This window comes from Thamnophis elegans, chromosome 9 (genome assembly GCF_009769535.1).
Source record: "Thamnophis elegans isolate rThaEle1 chromosome 9, rThaEle1.pri, whole genome shotgun sequence".
Lineage (NCBI taxonomy): Eukaryota > Metazoa > Chordata > Lepidosauria > Squamata > Colubridae > Thamnophis > Thamnophis elegans.
The window spans coordinates 15,469,112-15,488,471 of NC_045549.1; the positions used below are offsets into that span (position 1 = coordinate 15,469,112).

At 43.0% G+C, this 19,360-nt stretch overlaps 1 protein-coding gene across 1 annotated transcript in view; it reads left to right on the plus strand.

The window, feature by feature from the left end:
* The first annotated feature begins 1,826 nt into the window (after positions 1-1,826).
* CCSER1 (coiled-coil serine rich protein 1) overlaps positions 1,827-19,360 on the plus strand; it is a 335,367-nt gene continuing 317,833 nt past the window's right edge. Inside the window, 2 exon segments of the mRNA XM_032224346.1 lie at positions 1,827-3,122; positions 4,855-5,042. Coding sequence (XP_032080237.1) covers positions 1,853-3,122; positions 4,855-5,042 — 1,458 coding nt within the window. The 5' untranslated portion in view covers positions 1,827-1,852.

Sequence of the window (19,360 nt, forward strand, 5' to 3'; positions counted from 1 at the left end):
GCGTCTCTTCAGTATCGAACTCCAGGCTGTGGGCAGAGTTTGCCTGCAATGCTGCATTCTAACCACGACGCCACCAGGGAAAGCTGAAATAAGATCATAAACAGAGTTGTGGCTTTACTTGGTGACTGCTTTGTTCGGCAACTGACTTGCTGGTCCCAATTGCGGTCACTAAACAAAGACTGCCTGTATCCTGAGACGATATGCCTTCAGTTCCATTTTGCAGGTTCTGGTGACCCTAGCATTAAAACATGGTTTCAGGAATTTGGTTTCAGTCCCGCTGTCAACCTTGAAGCTGACCTGGCTGTGGCCATTTTCTTTTCTGTGGAGATTTTTCTTTATGTGGCTTCAGGCTTGACACAGCCTGGAGCTGAGCGGGGTGTAGAGATAACTGGGGTTTTGTAGCCAAAACAAAATAGTTCTCTTTTGAACAATAAATAGACATACCAACAGCTGGCTGGCCAGAGGAGAAAAGCAACCAGGAAACCAGATTGGGCAATGCGACTTATTGTTTGGGAGAACAGGAAACGTTCCCTTTTTAATGAGGTGGAAAACGCGGGAACTCTCAAAGTTGGTTTTCCACCAGTCTGTACTAAGATAATATCTCCAAAAAAAGTTGTTCTTCAAGCAATCAATCTGCCTCAGAGTTCTGTTTTCAATAGGTGTATTATTTGGAACCCTGACATCCACATTATCTCAGAAGTGTGAGGCATTCACGGTAATACATAGAGAATTTGGTTGCATTGGCTGGAGGCAGGGCTGACGTTGCAACGATACGACATGCGATCTTGGAACTCCAAGATCGCCATTGATATCTCTGCCGCTGGATGGTCCTTTTGGACCTAAACCATCCTGTAGAGATGGTGATAGAGAAGGGCACATCCTGCTGATCTCAGGGACATCGCAAAATTCCTGATCCAGGAGAAGCTCTTTTTTCCGGCCACAGAGAAGCAGCCATTGAAGCTGCTGAAGTTGGGACAGCTCAAGAATGGAAGGAAAGTGGGAGAGAAAGTGTGTCAAATTGGTGAGATAAATTTTATTATTAGAGAAGAGAACACCCAAAAAGATCAAAAGTAAAATTAAAATTGAAGACAGAAGAGAGTAAATGGCGAGATTAAGCCTGAATCAAACTTAGTGACAATTTGGTTGCATTGTGGGGTTCCCCCCCCCCAGCATGTTGATTCTGAATGTCATTTCTATAGGCAGGAAATTGAAATGTGTCTATGAATTTGTGGGTCTTTTTGTATCATTATCTATATATCTCTATCTATTCTATCTATCTATTCTATTATTTTTAAATTTATTGATGTATCTATGTTCCAACATAACTCTGGAGCACCTCTAGCAATTTCAACCAAACTTGGTACATAGATGACTTACCCTCTGGGAAAAGTACCTGGGGGAGGGGTAAGACACCCCTGCAGTGTGTGTCTGTGTGTTCCAGCCTAACTCTGGAACCCATGGCCTGTTAAGGAGAGCAAGTGGGGCATTCTAGAGCGGCAATTGTTTGTGATATCAGTTCTTTCGCAGCTTCCTCTGGAAATCCAGCTGTGATGTTCGCCCTCCAGTGGACCAAAGGGGAAGCACCCAATGGATTTGGGGCAAAGTGCCAGGATCGTAGACAGGGTGGGAAAGAGGAGCATATGGGAGGGGGAAGGGAGAGTGTAGGGATAATGGGCATGGGAGTAGGGGGAAGAAAGGCCCCTCTCAATGGCTCCCTGTCAGACAAATGCTTCGAGTTGGTAAATACCCAGGCAATGCTGAGTTATCAGCTAGTAATCAATAATAATGTCTCTTTTTCTATCCAAACAGGTTTTATTATTGGCTGGGCCTAGCCAAGCACAACGGGGTCCTGATGGGTGACTCGACATCGAGGCGGTCAATCATTGTCTCTCGTTTGCCAATATTCCGGAGAAGTATTAACCGAAAGCATGATTCCCTCCCATCGTCACCAACTTCCAACAGTACCGTTGGTGTTCACAGTTCTTCTCCCTCCAGCACTAACTCTAGCTCAGGTAGCACAGGTAAACGCAGGAGTCTCTTCCGGACACCATCCATTAGCTTCCATCACAGAAAGGGGAGCGATCAGAAGACGGAGTCCTCTTGCCAGAATGCGGGCATTTTGAATGGTGCCCAGTCAGGCCACAACACTTTGCAAAAGCTCGGTTTGGAGGAACATGCCAAGAGCAGAAGCAGACATTCTGTGGGTTTCGGAAGTTCTCGAAGTAAAAAGATCACACGGTCCTTGACGGAGGACTTTGAAAAGGGGAGGGAGCCCTCCACCAACAAGAACGTTTTCATCAACTGCATAAGTTCTGGGAAGAACGAAGGCGATGACTCTGGCTTTGCAGAGGCCCAAAGCAAGCCATCTGTTAAACATTCCTCACGGAAGCTTCTCCCCAAGTCGTTCTCAACACACTACAGATTCTCAAAGCTGGCCCCTCAGAGTCAATCGGTTTCCTCTGTTCAACCCTCTTCTTGTTTGCTGGAGATTAAATCCAACATTGAACCCGATCCCGCTTCTGCAAAGTCTTCTCCTTCGGAATGTATAGGCAGCTCTTTGCTTTCCACCGATCTGACAACCGTACAGACACCATCCGAGTTTTTAGCCTTGACGGAGGACTCTGTTTCGGAGGTCGACGGGCTGACCGCCTGTGGAAACTTACACCCAGAAACCTTGGCCCACAATGTGTCTACCTCTCAAACCTTTGCTGCTTCTCCTCTTTCAAGGAAAACAAACCTTACAGAGAGTATTTCCCCTTGTGCGGAAACTTACAGGGCTAGAAATGTATTGCTTGCTGAATCCAGCACTTTCTCCGAAATCCTTGATTCGAATCGAAAGCATACAAAAGTATTATTGCCGGAGCTCTTTGCTAAACAGACCAGCCATCTAGAAGATGTAAACTCAGGAGCTAAAGCACAATTAAAAACCTTTGTCTTAAACCAGGGAGAAGTAGTTGAAAGTTCTCCAAAAGCACAGAGATTGCAGAGGGACCAACAAAAAGCAAGGGTATCAGAACATGTCAGAGAAGTCTTTCTGGGCATTGAATCTAAGACCACGCCTTTGTCTTCTGAACCTCAGTCCTTTCAAACACAACAGACCAATGACATAAACCATGCCAAGGGTACGTATTGTTCAACCATTGCTGCCTTCTTAAAAAATGTTCATTCATAAAAATGTGTTTCCTCCAATTACTGTATGCATAAATAATATTTAGATAGCATCATTTATGCTTGGCATGGTATGAAGATGAGGCTTTTTGGGCTCTCTATGTTACTAGTGAGAGGTCTTATAATTGAATGATCAATGATACTTTCCAAATTATTTGGGTTTACAAAGACGTTAGCTTTTTAAAAATAATGCAGGTAGTTTTCGACTTACAACAGCTAATTTAGCAACTGTTCAAAGTTACAACAACACTGGAAAAAGTGACCAATGACCATTTTTCTGCACTTACAACTGTTGCAGCAGCCCCATGATTATGTGTCATCTAGTTGTTTTCAGATCCTATTGACCACATAAACTGATTTTCTCCATGACAGTGTCTCCCCTCCTTCTTCTTTCAAGCCTCCCAATGGTGCGCTCATTGCCACTGTAACCAAGTTCATCTACCTTGCTGCTCTTCATCCTCTTCACTTTCTCCCTCATCTTCCCCAGCATCAGAGCCTTTTCCACAGCGGTAGATCTTCAGGTAATGCAGGGGTGTCAAACTCAAATTTCATTGAGGGCTGCATCAGGCTTGTGGTTGATCTTGGGGGGCGGCATAGCCGTGGTGGCCATGACCAGATCAACATTGCTAATGGCCTGTGTGTGGGGGTGCCTGTGCGCATAGGAGGCAGCAAGCATGAGGACTGGCATCCTGGGAGAAAGGAAGCACTCAGAATATAGTCCCTAGGGACACCAAGCCTTGTGCACGCTTGCCACCGCCTGTGCACATGCCCAGGGGGCAGGGCAGAGGTGGTGCTGTGAATCTAAGGCTGGCTGTGGTCTGGCCCAGATGGATGCCACTAGTTGCAGATCAGCACTGGGGTGGTCTGGCTGGGCCAAGATGCCATGGGTCTGTCCTTTACTGTTTCCAGGACAGTCCTGTGGGCTGGATCTAACCAACTTGTTGGTCAGAACTGGCTCACGGGCCGTGAGTTTGACACCCCTGATGTACTATGTCTGACGTAGAATAATTTGAACCTGGTCATTTGTACCTTGAGTGAAAACTCTGGGTTGATTTATTCAATGATCCGTTGGTTTGTTTTCTTGGCTGTCCAATGTATGGGCCAGGATTTTGCAATAATTACTGTATTTTGGGGAGTATAAGATGCTCCTTTCCCCCCCCAAAAGAGGGTGAAAATCTGGGTGCATTTTATACACTGAATACAGCATTTTTGGCCTACCGAAACCCCGCCCCCTTCACAAAAATGGCCACGCATAGCCTTTAGGTTGCTTCCAGAGTGCTCCTGTGGGCTGAGGAGGGCAAAAACGAGCAAAAAACAGGCAATTTTTGCTCATTTTTGCCCCCCAGTCCCCAGGAACACTCTACAAACCTCCCAAAGCTCTGCATGCCCACCCCCCTATTTTTGCAAAAAAAAGAGGCGTGCAGAAGGTTTGGGAGGCCTGCAGAGTGCAAAAACCTTTAAAAAAAATATTTACCTCTTCAAAATCATCTTATATTCTCTTATGCGTCTTATATTTCGGTGCGTTTTATAGTCTGAAAAATACGGTATGTGAGAAATCCATATCAAGGTTTAACTGGCTGTAGCTCAATTTCCGAGTAATGCACCTTTGATTAAAAGAAACATTTCTGAATGACGCTTGCAGCATTGATGACGATTGTAAATAAGCCTCTATATCTTACTTCACAGTGGGTCTTCCTAGTAGTTTTAGTCCATTTCGAGAAGGAAGATTCATAGAAAAGCGTTTAAGGTCCTCCTCAGAAGGCACTGCTGGGAACAGTCGGATGATCCTAAAGCCAAAGGATGGAACCCCGGAAGACATAAATTGTTTAAGAAAACAGCGAACGAGTTCCTCATCATCTAAAATGAATAGCTTGGTAAGTTTGCACAGCCTCGGGTGGCTCGTTGCTTCTTTCCTTCTTGTCCTTGATGAATAAACAAAATCTGGTAGCACAAATGGAAATTTTGATGATGTGTTTGTTGGTTGTCAGATTTTCTGAGCCTGCATTATATGTTCTTTATGTAGAAAACAGTTGCACGACTGTGGGCAATAGGGCAGTTACAATCCCAGTTACAAGTTTCTGGATCTATGCTACAGGAAAACTTGAAAACGCATATTTTATCTGTAGAAAATGCCCATGTTTAGTCTGGCGCACCTCTAGTTTAGAAAATAACTGATTTGGACCTTGGATAGCTGTTGCAATGGATTATACGGGTGATGGAGATACATAAAATTCACAGTCATAACAATGTTCCCTTGGGATGTCTCTGACTCCATTGGGAGCATAGTTTTATACAACAAATCAGGCTGAGAGAATAAAAACTTCCAGATGGTGCTTGAGGCACTGGTGAATGTAAATGGGTTTTATCACACTCACAACTTTCTTTGACGTTCTCCCTCTTAGAGAAAAATTAGAGGCTATTTATCTTGTTAAATAGAAGGAGATTCCGATGGAGAAATTCCCTTTTATATAACTGTTTCCTACAACAGAATTTAAGGAGCAAAGCTTAGTGATTCTGGTAGAATTTCAAAACTAATGTATATATAAAAACATACAGTTTAGTTTCAGTTTCAGTTTATTGGTATTTGTATGCCGCCCACTCCCAGGGGACTCTGGGCGGCTTACAGACAAACAAGGGAATTAAAATAGAAATATAATCATTTTAAAATTACACAACATACATACACTTAAAATGGGGCTGGATGCTGATCAACAGCCCCAGGCCTGCCGGAACAGCCAGGTCTTAGTGGCTTTATGGAAGGCCGGAAGAGTAGTGATACTTTGCAATTATGAATACTATATAATCCAATTTCCCTAGCTGGAGATCCATCTATTGCAGTGATGGCTAACCTTTTTTCTAAAGGTGTGCTAAAATTGCATGCACATGTGCTCATGCCCCCCTCCCCCACGTGGGAGGAATTTTCACCAGTGGTGGGTTGCTCATCCCGTTCCAACCGGTACTGTTGGAATGGGGCCGGCGGCGTCCTTGTGCACGTGGGCAGTTTATGCATGTGTCTTAGCACCTGTGCGATGCTCCAGCTACTCGCGGAGAATCGCGCAGGCGCTGTATGTGCCATGCGCCTGCGTGGAAGCACAGAAGCCTTCAAAGACCAGTAAGGAGCGCGGGCGGGCGGGTGGGCCCTTCGGCGTTCCCGGAAGTTACTTACTTCCGGGTTCACCAACCAACCGGTCCACGGTGGACTGCCGCGGACCGGTTGAAACCCACCCCTGATTTTCACCCTTCCCAGACTCTGGAGGCTTTCCTGAAGCTGGGGAGGGCGAAAAACGGCCCAATGGCCCAACCGGAAGCTTGGGAACGAACTACCTCAACAGAGGGGAATCCCTTCCCCTCTGTTGAAAGAGGGCTGTTCAGTTTTGACATACATGGCCTCTTTAGCCCCTAAGAGAAAAACCAGAAAGTCCAGTTGCCTCTTGAAAAAAAACACCTTTTGGACAAAAAACCAGGAATAAGGAAAGTCTTCGTGATATTCAATCATTGTCCTGAAGAGGGCAGTGTTGCTTTTTAAATTCATATATTTTACAGCACCAAAGATAAAATAACTAAGTAGCAGCCAGTTAAAGCTATTTTTCGGGAGAGTGTTTTATGTAAAAGAAGCTTTGGAGTCAGTAACATGCTTTTCAGATATCAAAGAAAGTTGCCCTTTGAGATGCTTTGTGTGAAGGTGATGAGGTCATGGTGCATTTGGAAATCAACTGTTTCCTACAAGTAAAACAAACTTGATCCTTACCTCTCTGCGCCTCTAGAAGGGACTTCTATTTTCATTTTTGCTGTGACTAAATTAACTCTTACCATTTGTCTTTTCTTCTTGGAAACACCATGAATATTATTCAATGCCACCCTGCCTCTTCTCTCTGCTTCCAGTTATTTATTGAAACTTTTTGTTTCTGGTCATTATATCAAGGTGATCGTATTTTGTATTCTCAGCTATGTTTGTTTGTTTTTCCTGCATCAGCTGACATGCCGACAATTTGAGTGATTTCAAAATAAAATTAAACCAGGCTTCTAAACATTTTTCAAACTTACGTTAGGAATGCTGTGCCTGGAATGATTCTGTCTTCTTTTTTTAAAAAAATCAGTTATTTTTAATTATCATCCTTGCAGTAGCTTCTTTATTCCATAAGATGTCAATGTTGCTCTGTTTGATCAGAACTAGAAATATTCTTCCAGTTGAGAGAGCTGGCTCAAGGAAGCAAAAAAACCAAAAACAAAAACCAGTTTCAGGTATCCTAAATTCATTGATTTGGGCCACTTTCTTGTTGATACAATTTTGGAAAGAGAATGGTTTTGGGAAGGAAAGCGAATTTAGGAATGAAAACTTGGATCTATGGTTGGGGTTTCATATCCAGACTGAAATTGATCATAAGAATTCTTCAAGAATCACATTAAATTTAGGTATAGGATCGGGGGCAAATATTGTTACTAATCTATTCTTTCCATTGCCTGGAGCCTTCTAATGGACCATCTTTTCAGATTTTTTTGAGGGGGTCTCTGAATGTTGGATTTCAATCCTTACAATGAAAGAAATCTGAAAGCAATCCTGTATAGATTGATGAACATAATATATAAATATGCAGTATCATAATGGATTCCTTGCCATTTGTTTATTAAATTTATATGGCCTCAACAAGAAGGTCGTGTATGAAGTACACAAGTAATCTAAATAAACAGTAACCATTCAGGATCCATTCCTTGAGACTAACAGTTCAAGATACCCTCAGATAATCAAACAAAACCTTGCTCCAGTTAACACCGCAGCTCTTACATAATTGGGAGTCCATCTCTGAGTGGATTTGAGTGATTTTATTCATCAGTTTCCCCTCCAATAAATTTTAAATAGTACTCCCAGATGGCAAATCTGCAATGTGGTGAAAAAAAATAAAAAGTGATCCTTAATAGAGGTTCTTGCCAGTATTTATTTTTTATTGTCCTGAAGAGGGACGTGGTGGCTCAGTGGCTAAGATGCTGAGCTTGTTGAGCAGAAGGGTGGCAATTCAGTGGTTCGAATCTCTAGTGCCGAATAACAGCATGAGCTTCTGCTACTTGTCCCAGCTTCTGCCAACCTAGCAGTTCGAAAGCATGTAAAAATGCAAGTAGAAAAATAGGGACCACCTTTGGTGGGAAGGTAACATTCTGTGAGCCTTCATCGTTTAGTCATGCTGGCCACATGACCATGGAGATGTCTTTGGACAGCGCTGGCTCTTCGGCTTAGGAGATGAGCACTGTTGGGAACAACTAGCACATATGTGTGAAGGGAACCTTTACCTAGGGTCCTGTAGAGAGTTTCTTCTGCTGTATCATCTGTAGGAGCTCCTGGGAAAATCAGGGAATTCTGTTGCATTCATGGCTAGAGAGAAACCACATATGTAATATCTAATCCAATGCTATTGGCACACTTTACTTTTCTTCCAAGTGATGGCTGTGTGGCCTCAATCAATCATGTACCAGAGCCTTAGATATAACCCCCGTCTGAAACTCAACAGGATCCATTAGATACCTGGGGCATACTGATTGAATATGGTTGCATATAATTGGAAAAATGCGCAAACAAGCTGTTACGAAGTATTTTTAAAATGTTGAAAAAATCTCTTTGAAGGTGGCAGAAATAGAGGGATGTGGAATTCTTGGTGCTCTCTGAACTTGGTTGTTTGCTTGTAGATGCTTCATTCTGTTAATATGCTTACCAGAGGGATAGAATCAAGATGATGTGAAGTGTTAATACCTATTCATAAAGCCTTGGTAAGGCCACACTTGGAATACTGCATACAATTTTGGATATAAAAAAAGATGTGGAGACTCTAGAAAGAGTGCAGAGACGAGCAACAAAGATGATTAGGGGACTGGAGGCTAAAACATGGGAAGAACAGTTGCAGGAACTGGGTATGTCTAGTTTAATAGAAAGAAGGACTAGGGGAGACATGATAGCAGTCTTCCAATATCTCAGGGGCTGCCACAAAGAAGAGGGAGTCAAGCTATTCTCCAAGGCACCTGAGTGTAGAACAAGAAGCAATGGGTGGAAACTAATCAAGGAGAAAACCAACCTAGAAATAAGGGGAAATTTCCTGACAGAACAATTAATCAGTGGAACAGCTTGCCTCCAGAAGTTGTAAATGCTCCAACACTGGAAGTTTTTAAGAAGAGACTGGAGAGCCATTTGTCTGAAATGGTATAGGCTTTTCTGCCTAAGCAGAGGGATGGACTAGAAGACCTCCAAGGTCTCTTCCAACTGTGTTATTCTATTCACTCTTCCTTATAAAAATTTTGAAGGGGCTATATTTCAGCAATGGTTGGTTGCAAATTTGGTCTTTATCACTGTTAGGTAGGACCGGAGCATACATTTGAGTAAAAACCTGAAGAAGGTATATGTGACCTTCTAAACATTGCTGAACCACAATCCCTGGTATGTATCTCATGCTAGTTGCAATGTGCAAGGGGTCCTTGTTTAACACCATCTGAAGGAGACAGATTCTCTCACTTGCCTTAAAACAGGGGTGGGGAACTAGGGGTGAAATCCAACATGTTCTGACAGGTTCTGGAGAATCGGTAGTGGAAATTTTGGATAGTTCGGAGAACCGGCAAATACCACCTCTGGCTGGCCCCAGAGTAGGATGGGAATGGAGATTTTGCAGGATCCTTCCCCTGCCACACCCACCAAGCCACGCCCACAGAAGCTGTAGGAAAAAACATTGAATTTCATCACTGTGGGGAACCATGGCCCTTTTGTGACTTGTGGACTTCAACTCCCAGAATTCTTGAGCTAGCCATGCGAGCTCAGGGATTCTGGGAATTGAGGTCTGCAAGTCATAGAGGGCCCATGGTTCTCCACCCCTGCCTTAAAGTCACAAGTGGAACATAGCTCAAGAATAACAAGCCAAGCAAAGTTTTCATAGCCTGCAGTGAGCTAGAATTTAGTAGTATTCATCCAGCAAAACAAATTTTTCTAGTGGACTGTACTACATCCTATAATACTGTGATTGTGGCATGCAGAGCCATATCTGAAGGCACACGAGTCATTGGCCTATGTCAGCTCCAGTATACATGCGTGTGCTGGCCAGCTGATTTTCAGCCTTCCGGAGGGTGGGGTGAGGCCATTTATGTCCTCCCCAAGCTTCAGGAAAGCCTCCAGCGCCTGTAGATGGTGAAAAACAGGCCCACGGACCTACTGGAAATTCAGAAACGAAGCTGCAGTTTCCCCATTGGGCTGTTTTTCGCCCTCTCCAGGCTTCAGGAAAGCCTCTGGAGCCTGTGGATGGTGAAAAACTACCAGTGGTGGGATTCAAATAATTTAACAACCGGTTCTCTGTCCTAATGACCAGGTGGGTAGGTGGGGCTTAGTGGTCATGTGACCTGGTGGGCATGGCCAACTCAACATTATTCAGGTCGGTGGGCGCTTTGCCTTAGCTGTTACAATGTAATAAGGGTTAACCGGAGAGGCAGTTTCTGTAATCAGGGCAATAAAGATTAGGCTAGAAACAACACAAGAATGTTTCCTTCCTGCCTTCCTTATAGGATTAGCCCTGTAAAGTGGGAAAAAAACAAAAGGAGATTTACTACTGAACTACCGTACTTAGAAAGTTAAGAACCGGTTCTCTCGAATAGGTGCAAACTGGCTGAATCCCACCACTGAAAACTACCCAATGGGCCTACTGGAAGTCCGTAGGCTTCAGTGAGGCCTGCGTGCATGCGAAGGAGGGGGAGTGCAGGGGTTTTGCACACGTGTGGGAGGGAGGGCATTGCATTATCGTGCAGGCGTGCGTCCTTTTGGCAACTAAGCAGAAAAACGTTCGCCATCGCTGCTATAATGTATGCACAGTTCACTGTCTGAGTTTTTCTGGGAAAGCAATCTAATGTGACTATGATCTGTACCATTGGCAATGCATCTTCTGTGTTTTCATCATTTTCTTCTAAAGTGGTTTGAAATTGGAAAGGGATAGAGAAGGCAGTCTGGTTATTCTACCAGTGACAGATCTCGGGGGGAAAAAAACCTTTTCAAATGGAGCGGGGGAAACAAGGTAATATGAAGCAAAATGTCTTCTGCACATGCAAATTCTTACAAACGTAGATCTACGAAAGCAGGATTCAAACTCAGCTGAAAAGAAGAAGGGCCCTAGAACCTAAACAGAGAACTTTAATCAGGATAAGCTCTATTTTTTAAATATTATTTTCCTCGCTCATATTTTTCAATAAGGAGAAATAGGAGGTAAACCAAGAAAGATGAATGTTTATTCTGTAGAAGAAGACTGGCAGTAATCTTGAAGTTTATGTAGATAAAGGAGGTTAAAACAAAACCAAAGTGAAGGGCAAGTGTTTATTATTGCTTGATATTGCCCTGTTTTCCCAAAAATAAGACCTTCCTGTATAATAGGCCCAATCAGACTTTTGAGCGCATGTGCCAAGATAAACCCTCCCCTCAAAATAAGCCCTCACCGAAAATATTGCAATATAGCAGCAGCACAATTGCCACCTCCTGCACCTCAAAAATAATAAGACCTCCCCGAAAAGAAGGCCAAACACTTATTTCTGGGGTCAAAAGAAAATAAGTCCCTGTCTTATTTTGGGAGAAACACGGTAATTCTGCATGACAAAAAGGGGCTACAACATTGTAAGAATTGGTAAAGTTTTGCCCTGCTTTATTGAAACATCTTTATTTTGGTACAAGGAAATCTTGTATGGTCTGTTCTCTAAAAACATTTTTAAAATACCACTTTTCAGTATTTAATTTTCCTTAATCCCTTCCAGCTGGGTGTTTGATAAAAGGTGTTGTAATTCTCTGTTCACTAATGATGTACATAAAGTTTATTTATATAGAGAACTTAACGACTGTTTCACCCCCTCTTGTTTTTAATTACTTCTCTATAAGCTAAATTTGGTTTGCATTGTGGGTAGAGCAAATTAGCTCCACAGGTCCATGAAAATTATGCTATAGATCAGTGTTGGTGAACCTTTTTGGCACCAAGTACCAAAACGGGAGTGTGTGTTGTGTGGGAGTGGCAAAACCCAGAAGAGCAGCTTCCCGGGCCACAGATGCAGGAGCATCAGAAACAGGAAGAGCAGTTCCCTGGTGTGCATGCACATGCCAGGAAGCTGAGCTTCCAGTTTCCAATGTGCGCATGCATGCTGATCACCTCGTCTTCTGGTTTCTGGCACGCATGCATACTGGAAGACCAGCTGGCCGGCATGCTTGTGTGCACCAGAAACTGGAAGCTTAGCTTCCTGGCACGCGCATGCACCCTAGGGAGCTGCTCTTCCGATTTCCAGCACTACTGCGTGCGTGAAGACCAGCTGTGCATGTGAACCTGGAAGAGCAATGGGTGATGGCTGGCGTACCCAGAGAGATGGTTTTGCATGCCACTTCCGGCACACCTGCCATAGGCTTGCCATCAAGGCTATAGATGCTTTTAGGAGAGTAATGCCGGATGTTTTACAATGTGGTGAAACAGGTTAATACTGAAATAGATATTCCTCTTTTGCTTTAATAGATTACTAGAAATTATGTAAGGAATAGTTCTTTTGACTTCTTTGTTCTTTTGTTAGGAAATATGAATATATGTCTGCATACCATATTAAGAATAGATATGTTGGCAGGACATATTGTGAGAGTAGAAGAATGCCTATTCTGCCATTGCATATTGGATAGAAAGCAGATATCTGGGAATTTTCTTTTGTGTAGATTAAAGGAAAAGGGACTTGTGATATCAAACATCAGAATCTATGTATCATTTATGCTTTTAAAGCATGACATATTTAAATATACTAGTGACATATGCATACTTATAGGAATAATCTTTATCTGGAATGCTGCTTTATACATATCCTAGATCAATAATTCAATGAAAAAGATGCACAATAATTCCAAAATGCACAATGTAAGCATTTGTCCAGCTTCTCTCTGCACAATGAAGGTTAGGCGCTATTCCTACAAGGCAGGAAATTTTTTTTTTTCTAAAGGAACCATAAAGATAAAGTCAGTCTGGCCACAATGATCTATGTTCTAGAAACATCTTGTGTAAGCTATCTTAAATCTCTTTAAACAAATAGATAACCGTCACACACTGCTCTGATAACCATAAGGAGGGGGGGTGGAATCCTATTTAAATAACCATTCCGGAAGTTGAACTTATAGTACAGCCTTTTAAAATTCTTGCCACTGTAGAAAGAGACATTGGCTAAAGAAAAGAGTAAACAAAGAAGAGGAAGGAACTCAATTCATTTGACTCAATCATAATCGAGACCCAAATTCATTTTTTAAAAGTGGGGAGATGAAACTGATTAAAATAAACCATGAAATAATCCCGCTACAAATACATTGTTGGAAGAAATGCCCATCTGAGTTCAGTTCCAAGTGGGGAAAAAGACACTGGAAATGTGGAGGCTGCTTGGAAAGATGATTTTAATGGTGGACAGGGCAACATGGTTTGAGGTCCTAGGGAAAAAGTTGATCACATGCTTCCAGATGTTGAGTGAATAAGAAAAAGAAGATGCCTGTTTAGAGTTCCTGGGTTTTTTTTATACTCTCTATTCGGCTCCACCCATCCGTTTCCTGTTCCTGTGTAAGAAATGTATTCTGATTGGTTGTCAGGCTCCCATGGGGCCATGCAGGGTCAACTCTCTAGACTGTGTTTTGAGTCCAAGTTTGGTTGAGCATTGCTTCTTCCCAGGTGCCCTGGGGTCAGATGGGTAAAAGGCTAATACTATCATGCCTTAATCCCATCTCCCTGGAGCTAAAGGGGGGGATCTTTGTTATGTAGAGTAAACTAGCTCAGGGCCCTAATGGCCCATTGAGAAAGGTGGGGGCTATTAAGAGTGAGCCTGTTTCCTGCCTAAAAACATGTTTCCCCATTTCTGATCCAGGGGAATATAATATTTTGCCTTCTTAATATTCCCTAGGATATTTCATTCTTCTAGGAGAGGGGTGGGTGCTAACTTCCTACAACATGAAGTGGGAATGAAATAAAATGAACTCCTGAAGTGGTTTCCTAGTGTTGAATAGATGGGGCCATTCCAAAGATCAAAATCCACACCCTGATAATGACTTATGTGTGGGAATTCTTGAAATTATAGTCCCAAAACCTCTTGAGAACATCAAACTGAAGTAGGTTGCTTTGATTGATTGTTGTATATTAGACTTCCTTAGAAGTCTGTTCTTCTAGAACCTCAGATGAGCCTAATGGTAGTTTAGAGGATAACATGTATAGTGGCTTTTTGATTAGGACTGGATGACAGTGATCATTTCCAGCAATGTTTAATTGTTTTTTTGAGTGAGATTAAATTTTCCTTACTTGAAAAGAGGAAATGAGGAGTTTGTTTAAAAGGAAAGGATGGATTCAGATTAAGTGTAATAGATATAAATTGTATTACTTGGGTTATTTCTGATAACTGCAACTTGACTTTTGCTATTTAATAGGGAGGGAGGAAGTTTTAGAGACGGGTTTATAGAAAGATGGGGGAAGATATTGAATGAAGAGATGTTTGGCTTTTATTTAAGAGATAGTGATAAAATCTCAATCTTGATTGATCTTGTTGGAGGTAAGGGGGATGGATCTTCCTTTTCTATTTTTCTTCTTTTTCTCCACTTTCTGTACCTTTTTATAATAAGTTTTAGTTGTAGAATATAAACCCTAGTAAAAAAAATCTTTCAAAGATGTGTAGTCTTTTAAGAGCCCTAGAAGAAATTGAGCAAATAAAATATGACAAGTTTCTATAAATTGAAATGAGGATCCTTTGTTGCTGTTACCGTATTCTCCACGAGAATAAATCCAACTTTTGTACTAAATCTGCCAAAAAAAAAGACCTCATAGGAAGGATGATGGCGCTTACACCAGTTTGCCTTGGTTCTCAGGGCAGCTCAAACAACTGGATGGATTAATATACAAGAAAACAATTCTGTGTATCCTTTAGTCTTTGGCAGTGAGACATGAATACTTAATATCCATGGCGATTCACACTTTTGTGTAGGAAATAATGAGTTAGTGAATCCTAACAGAAAGGGCAGTGTATTTCTCCCACATATCAGTATTCAGTGTTTATCTCTAATATCTCCAAAACAGAAGTGCATGTTTAGAAAAATCAGTACTGGAGGTGAATGGATAATTTAATTGCCATTTCTTTGGAAACTCAGAAATAAAGATATAGATTGCTAATCAATCAATCAATCAGAATAAAGCTGGAAGGAACTTCGGAGGTCTTTTAGTCCAACCCCCTGATCAATCAGGAGACCCTGTACCAGTGATGGCTAACCTTTTTGTTGCTGCGAATAATGCAATGTGCGTGCATGCACCCCCGCCCCCATGCATGCACTGCTTCCCCCATGCTCTCCCACCCCCATGCATGCACACGCTATCCCCCGTGCTCCTCCTGTGCGTGCATGTCCCCCCACATGCATGCACGACCCCCACATGTGTGTCCCATGCATGCACACGTCTCCTGCATGCTCCCTGACTCAAAAACCATCTGGCCGGTGGTAGGCACGTGCGCATGCACAGTGGAGCTGAGCTGGGGTGAGGGCTCACGTGGCCACAGAAAGGGCTCTGCATGCCACCTGTGGCATGTGTGCGATAGGTTTGCCATCATGGCCCTATAGCATTTCAGGTTGGTGGCTCTCCAGGCTTTTCTTGAAAACTTCCAGTGATGAAGCACCTACAACCTCTGAAGGAAAGCTATTCTACTGGTTAAGTGTCTCTTGTGCGGCCTGCTCATTTTTCCCTGCGGCGGCCTTCGGCAGACCTCTGCCAGCGAAAATGGAGCTCCGTTTTCACTGGCAGAGGCCTGTGAGAGGTCATCACACCAGGGGTGGGTTCCTGCCAGTTCTAACCTCTTCTATAGAAAAGGTTCCACAAATCTACAGTGCCGTTTAGAACCGGTTCCAGCTCCTTCCCCCCGTCCGTCCGCACATCATCAAGATGACGAGCGAGAGGAGGAATTCTGGGAGTTGAAGTTCACAAGTCTTAAAGCTGTCTGAACATCCCTGAGGTTTTTTTTTCTAAAGGGTTAGGGGTGCAAGGGTCTTGTAACCTGACAGCTTTAAGTCTTGCACACTTCAATGCCAGAGTTCCTGAGCCAACAGAACTGGAGGAGGAATTCTGGGAGTTGAAGTCCACAAGTCTTAAAGCTGTCAAGTTCGAACACCCCTGGGGTTTTTTTCTAAAGGGTTAGGGGTGCAAGGGTCTTGTAAGTTGACAGCTTTAAGACTTGCACACTTCAATGCCAGAGTTTCTGAGCCAACATTTTTGTTGCTAAGCAAGAGCGTTGTTAAGTGAGTTTCACCACATTTTACAAGGTGGCCACGCCCACCCAGTCACATGACTGCCAAGCCACTCCTACTTGGTCACATGGCTGGCAAGCCACTCTCACTTGGTCACATGGCCAGCAAGCCACTCCCACAAAGCAGGCCACACCTACAGAAGAGGTTCTAAAAAAATTTGAAACCCACCACTGCATCACAGCCAAAAATGGAGCCTTGACGAGTGACGTCGAGCGGGCCATGCCCCCCTGGCCACCACCACTCCCCCTCTCCGAGGTCAAACACAACCCTGATGCGGCCCTCGATGAAATTGAGTTTGACACCCCTGTCTTAGAGGGTAAACATTTCCTTTCAATAATTTCTTAGCTAACTAAAAAGCAAGTGCAATGAAATTATCTTCAGTGAAAAAAATCTGAACTGATACATTGAAATAATGAACCATTCCTTACTTGGAGTGTTTCAGGAAAACACCTTTGTTTTTCTATATATATATTTTTTTCAGTGTTACTATTGCAGAGTTTCCCCCTATCTGCCTTTGCTGTCTGGAATATGTACTGAAAATTTAATTAATCTTGCCGGCTCACTAATTTAGAGCTAAAATGAGGCCCGTGTGTATTTATTTAGCCCCCCCTCCCTTTCCATTCCTATTTTTTAATGAGCCTGCACCAATTGCATTTCGGAGAATGGGAAAAGGCCATGGTGGGATTATAAATGGTGACTGATGCCTTTGTGATCAGTAAAGAAGCTTCCAATCAACCCGGGGAGATTGTGTGGCTGTTCTGTTTTCCTTTCCGGTTCAGATTTTTGAGTTGAAGTCACCTACCAAATGGGTCAAATTGAGAAGGTAGCAATATCTGCAGGGAATCACACTGAGAAAATACAAAAGCATTACTAATTACAAAACAGTCAAAGCACCAGTCCCCAGACTTGCTGCTTTTGCAACATATAAATGATTTTTTTTAAAAAAGTAAGAACTATTTTGATTAGCATGTGACTTTTTAAAGGGATTCCCCTGCTCTTAACAGTAACAGAGTTGGGAGGGACCTTGGAGGTCATCTAGTCCAACCTGCTTCTCACGCAGTAGACCTATACTAGGGATTCAAACCGCCGAACTGCTGACCTTTCTGATCGACAAGCTCAGCGTTTTAGCCACTGAGCCACCTAGCCAGGAGTTCCACCACAAAACTGCGTTCGACTAAAGCGCGCTCGACGAAACCATGTAGCTGATGTCATCAACAGGGCGACAACAGCGCAGAGACAGAAGCACGCTGTAAATGCTAAACCTAAAATTTACCCCTAAACCTAAACCTAACCCCCCTAAACCTAACCCTTAACCTAACCCTAAACCTAACCCTTAAGCTAACCCTAAACCTAACCCTTAACCTAACCCTAAACCTAATCCTAACCCTTAACCTAACCCTAACCCTAACCCTTAACCTAACCCTAACCCTAACCCTTAACCTAACCCTAAAGCTAACCCTAAAGCTAACCCTAAACCTAACCCTTACCTTAAGTTGAATCGGCTTGCTTTCAAAGCGCTATTTAAAGCGGTCTTCTTTCTCCGCGCTCGCTGTTGTCACCCTGTTGATGACATCAGTGACGCGGTTTAATCGGGCGCGGCTTAGTCGAGCGCGGTTTTGTCGTGCCACGCTAGCCAGGCAGGTGTTCTAATGGTCTTGAGCGTGTTTAGGGCTGACTATATAACATAGTGGGCTAACAGATGTGCCAAGACTTGCTTAGAGTCCAGTATTTTCCCCCTAAAAATGTTAATTCTTTCCTTCGTGCAACTCAACACATCATAATTCTCTCCATTTTGTAGAATTTTAATAGCAACAGTCCTTAGACCAAGGATCCCCAAACTTGGCAACTTTAAGGCTTGTGGACTTCAATTCTTTGAAGTCGTGTCTGACCCATCGTGACCCCATGGACAGCATTCCTCCAGGCCTTCCTGTCCTGTACTATCCTCTGGAGTCCATTTAAGCTCACACCTCCTGCTTCGGTGACTCCATCCAGCCACCTCCTTCTCTGTCGTCCCCTTCTTCTTTTGGCCTCAATATTTCCCAGCATGAGGCTCTTCTCAAGTGAGTCCTTCCTTCTCATTAGGTGGCCAAAGTATTTGAGTTTCCTCTTCAGGATCTGGCCTTCTAAAGAGCAGTCAGGGTTGATCTCCTCTAGGACTGACCGTTTGGATTGCCTTGCAGTCCAAGGGATTCACAGGAGTCTTCTCTGACACCTACATAGCAAAGGGCAAAAAAAAAAAAAAAAAAAAAAAAATACATCGTCTGCTTCAACTCTAAGTTGCAAATCCAGTGAAGCATCCTCATTTGACCAAGTTGATACTTGATCTGCTGACTCAAGATAAAAGCGATTTAGGACTTTTCAGGTGATACCTTCTTCCTCTTAGGGAATTGCTCTTTCACATTAATGCCCATCTTCTGAGCCTTTTCAGTCATGCCTGGCCCTGGTTCCCCTCTATAAGAAGTTGGCATTTAATGATTTTGTTGCAATAAGAATTTGTGTGTATGTGTGAACTCAGAATGTACAAGTGATTGTATAGAGGATGGCAATCAATGTCCAATTGTTGTTTCCTCTCACTTTGGCGGGCTATAGTTATTAAATGCCTAGAGGCGCTGTTCCCATGAGCATTTAGTCGCTTTAAACAAGTGTGATAATTTAGCACCTGTTCAACCTTGGGTCAACTTTTCGCAGAATGTTCCCACACTTAACAACAGAACATGTGCAGGCTGAACGCTACATAGAAAACCCAAGACATGTTGCTCCTCAATGGAATGCTGCTTGCTGAAAAATGGTCCTTTATGATCCATGTGGTTGGCGGGTTGTTTCCACGAGCAAAGAAAGAAATAGCTAATTTAACACAGATGAAGAAATCATCACTAGAGAACATTAATAAAGTTTGCTTTGAACTGAATTTGG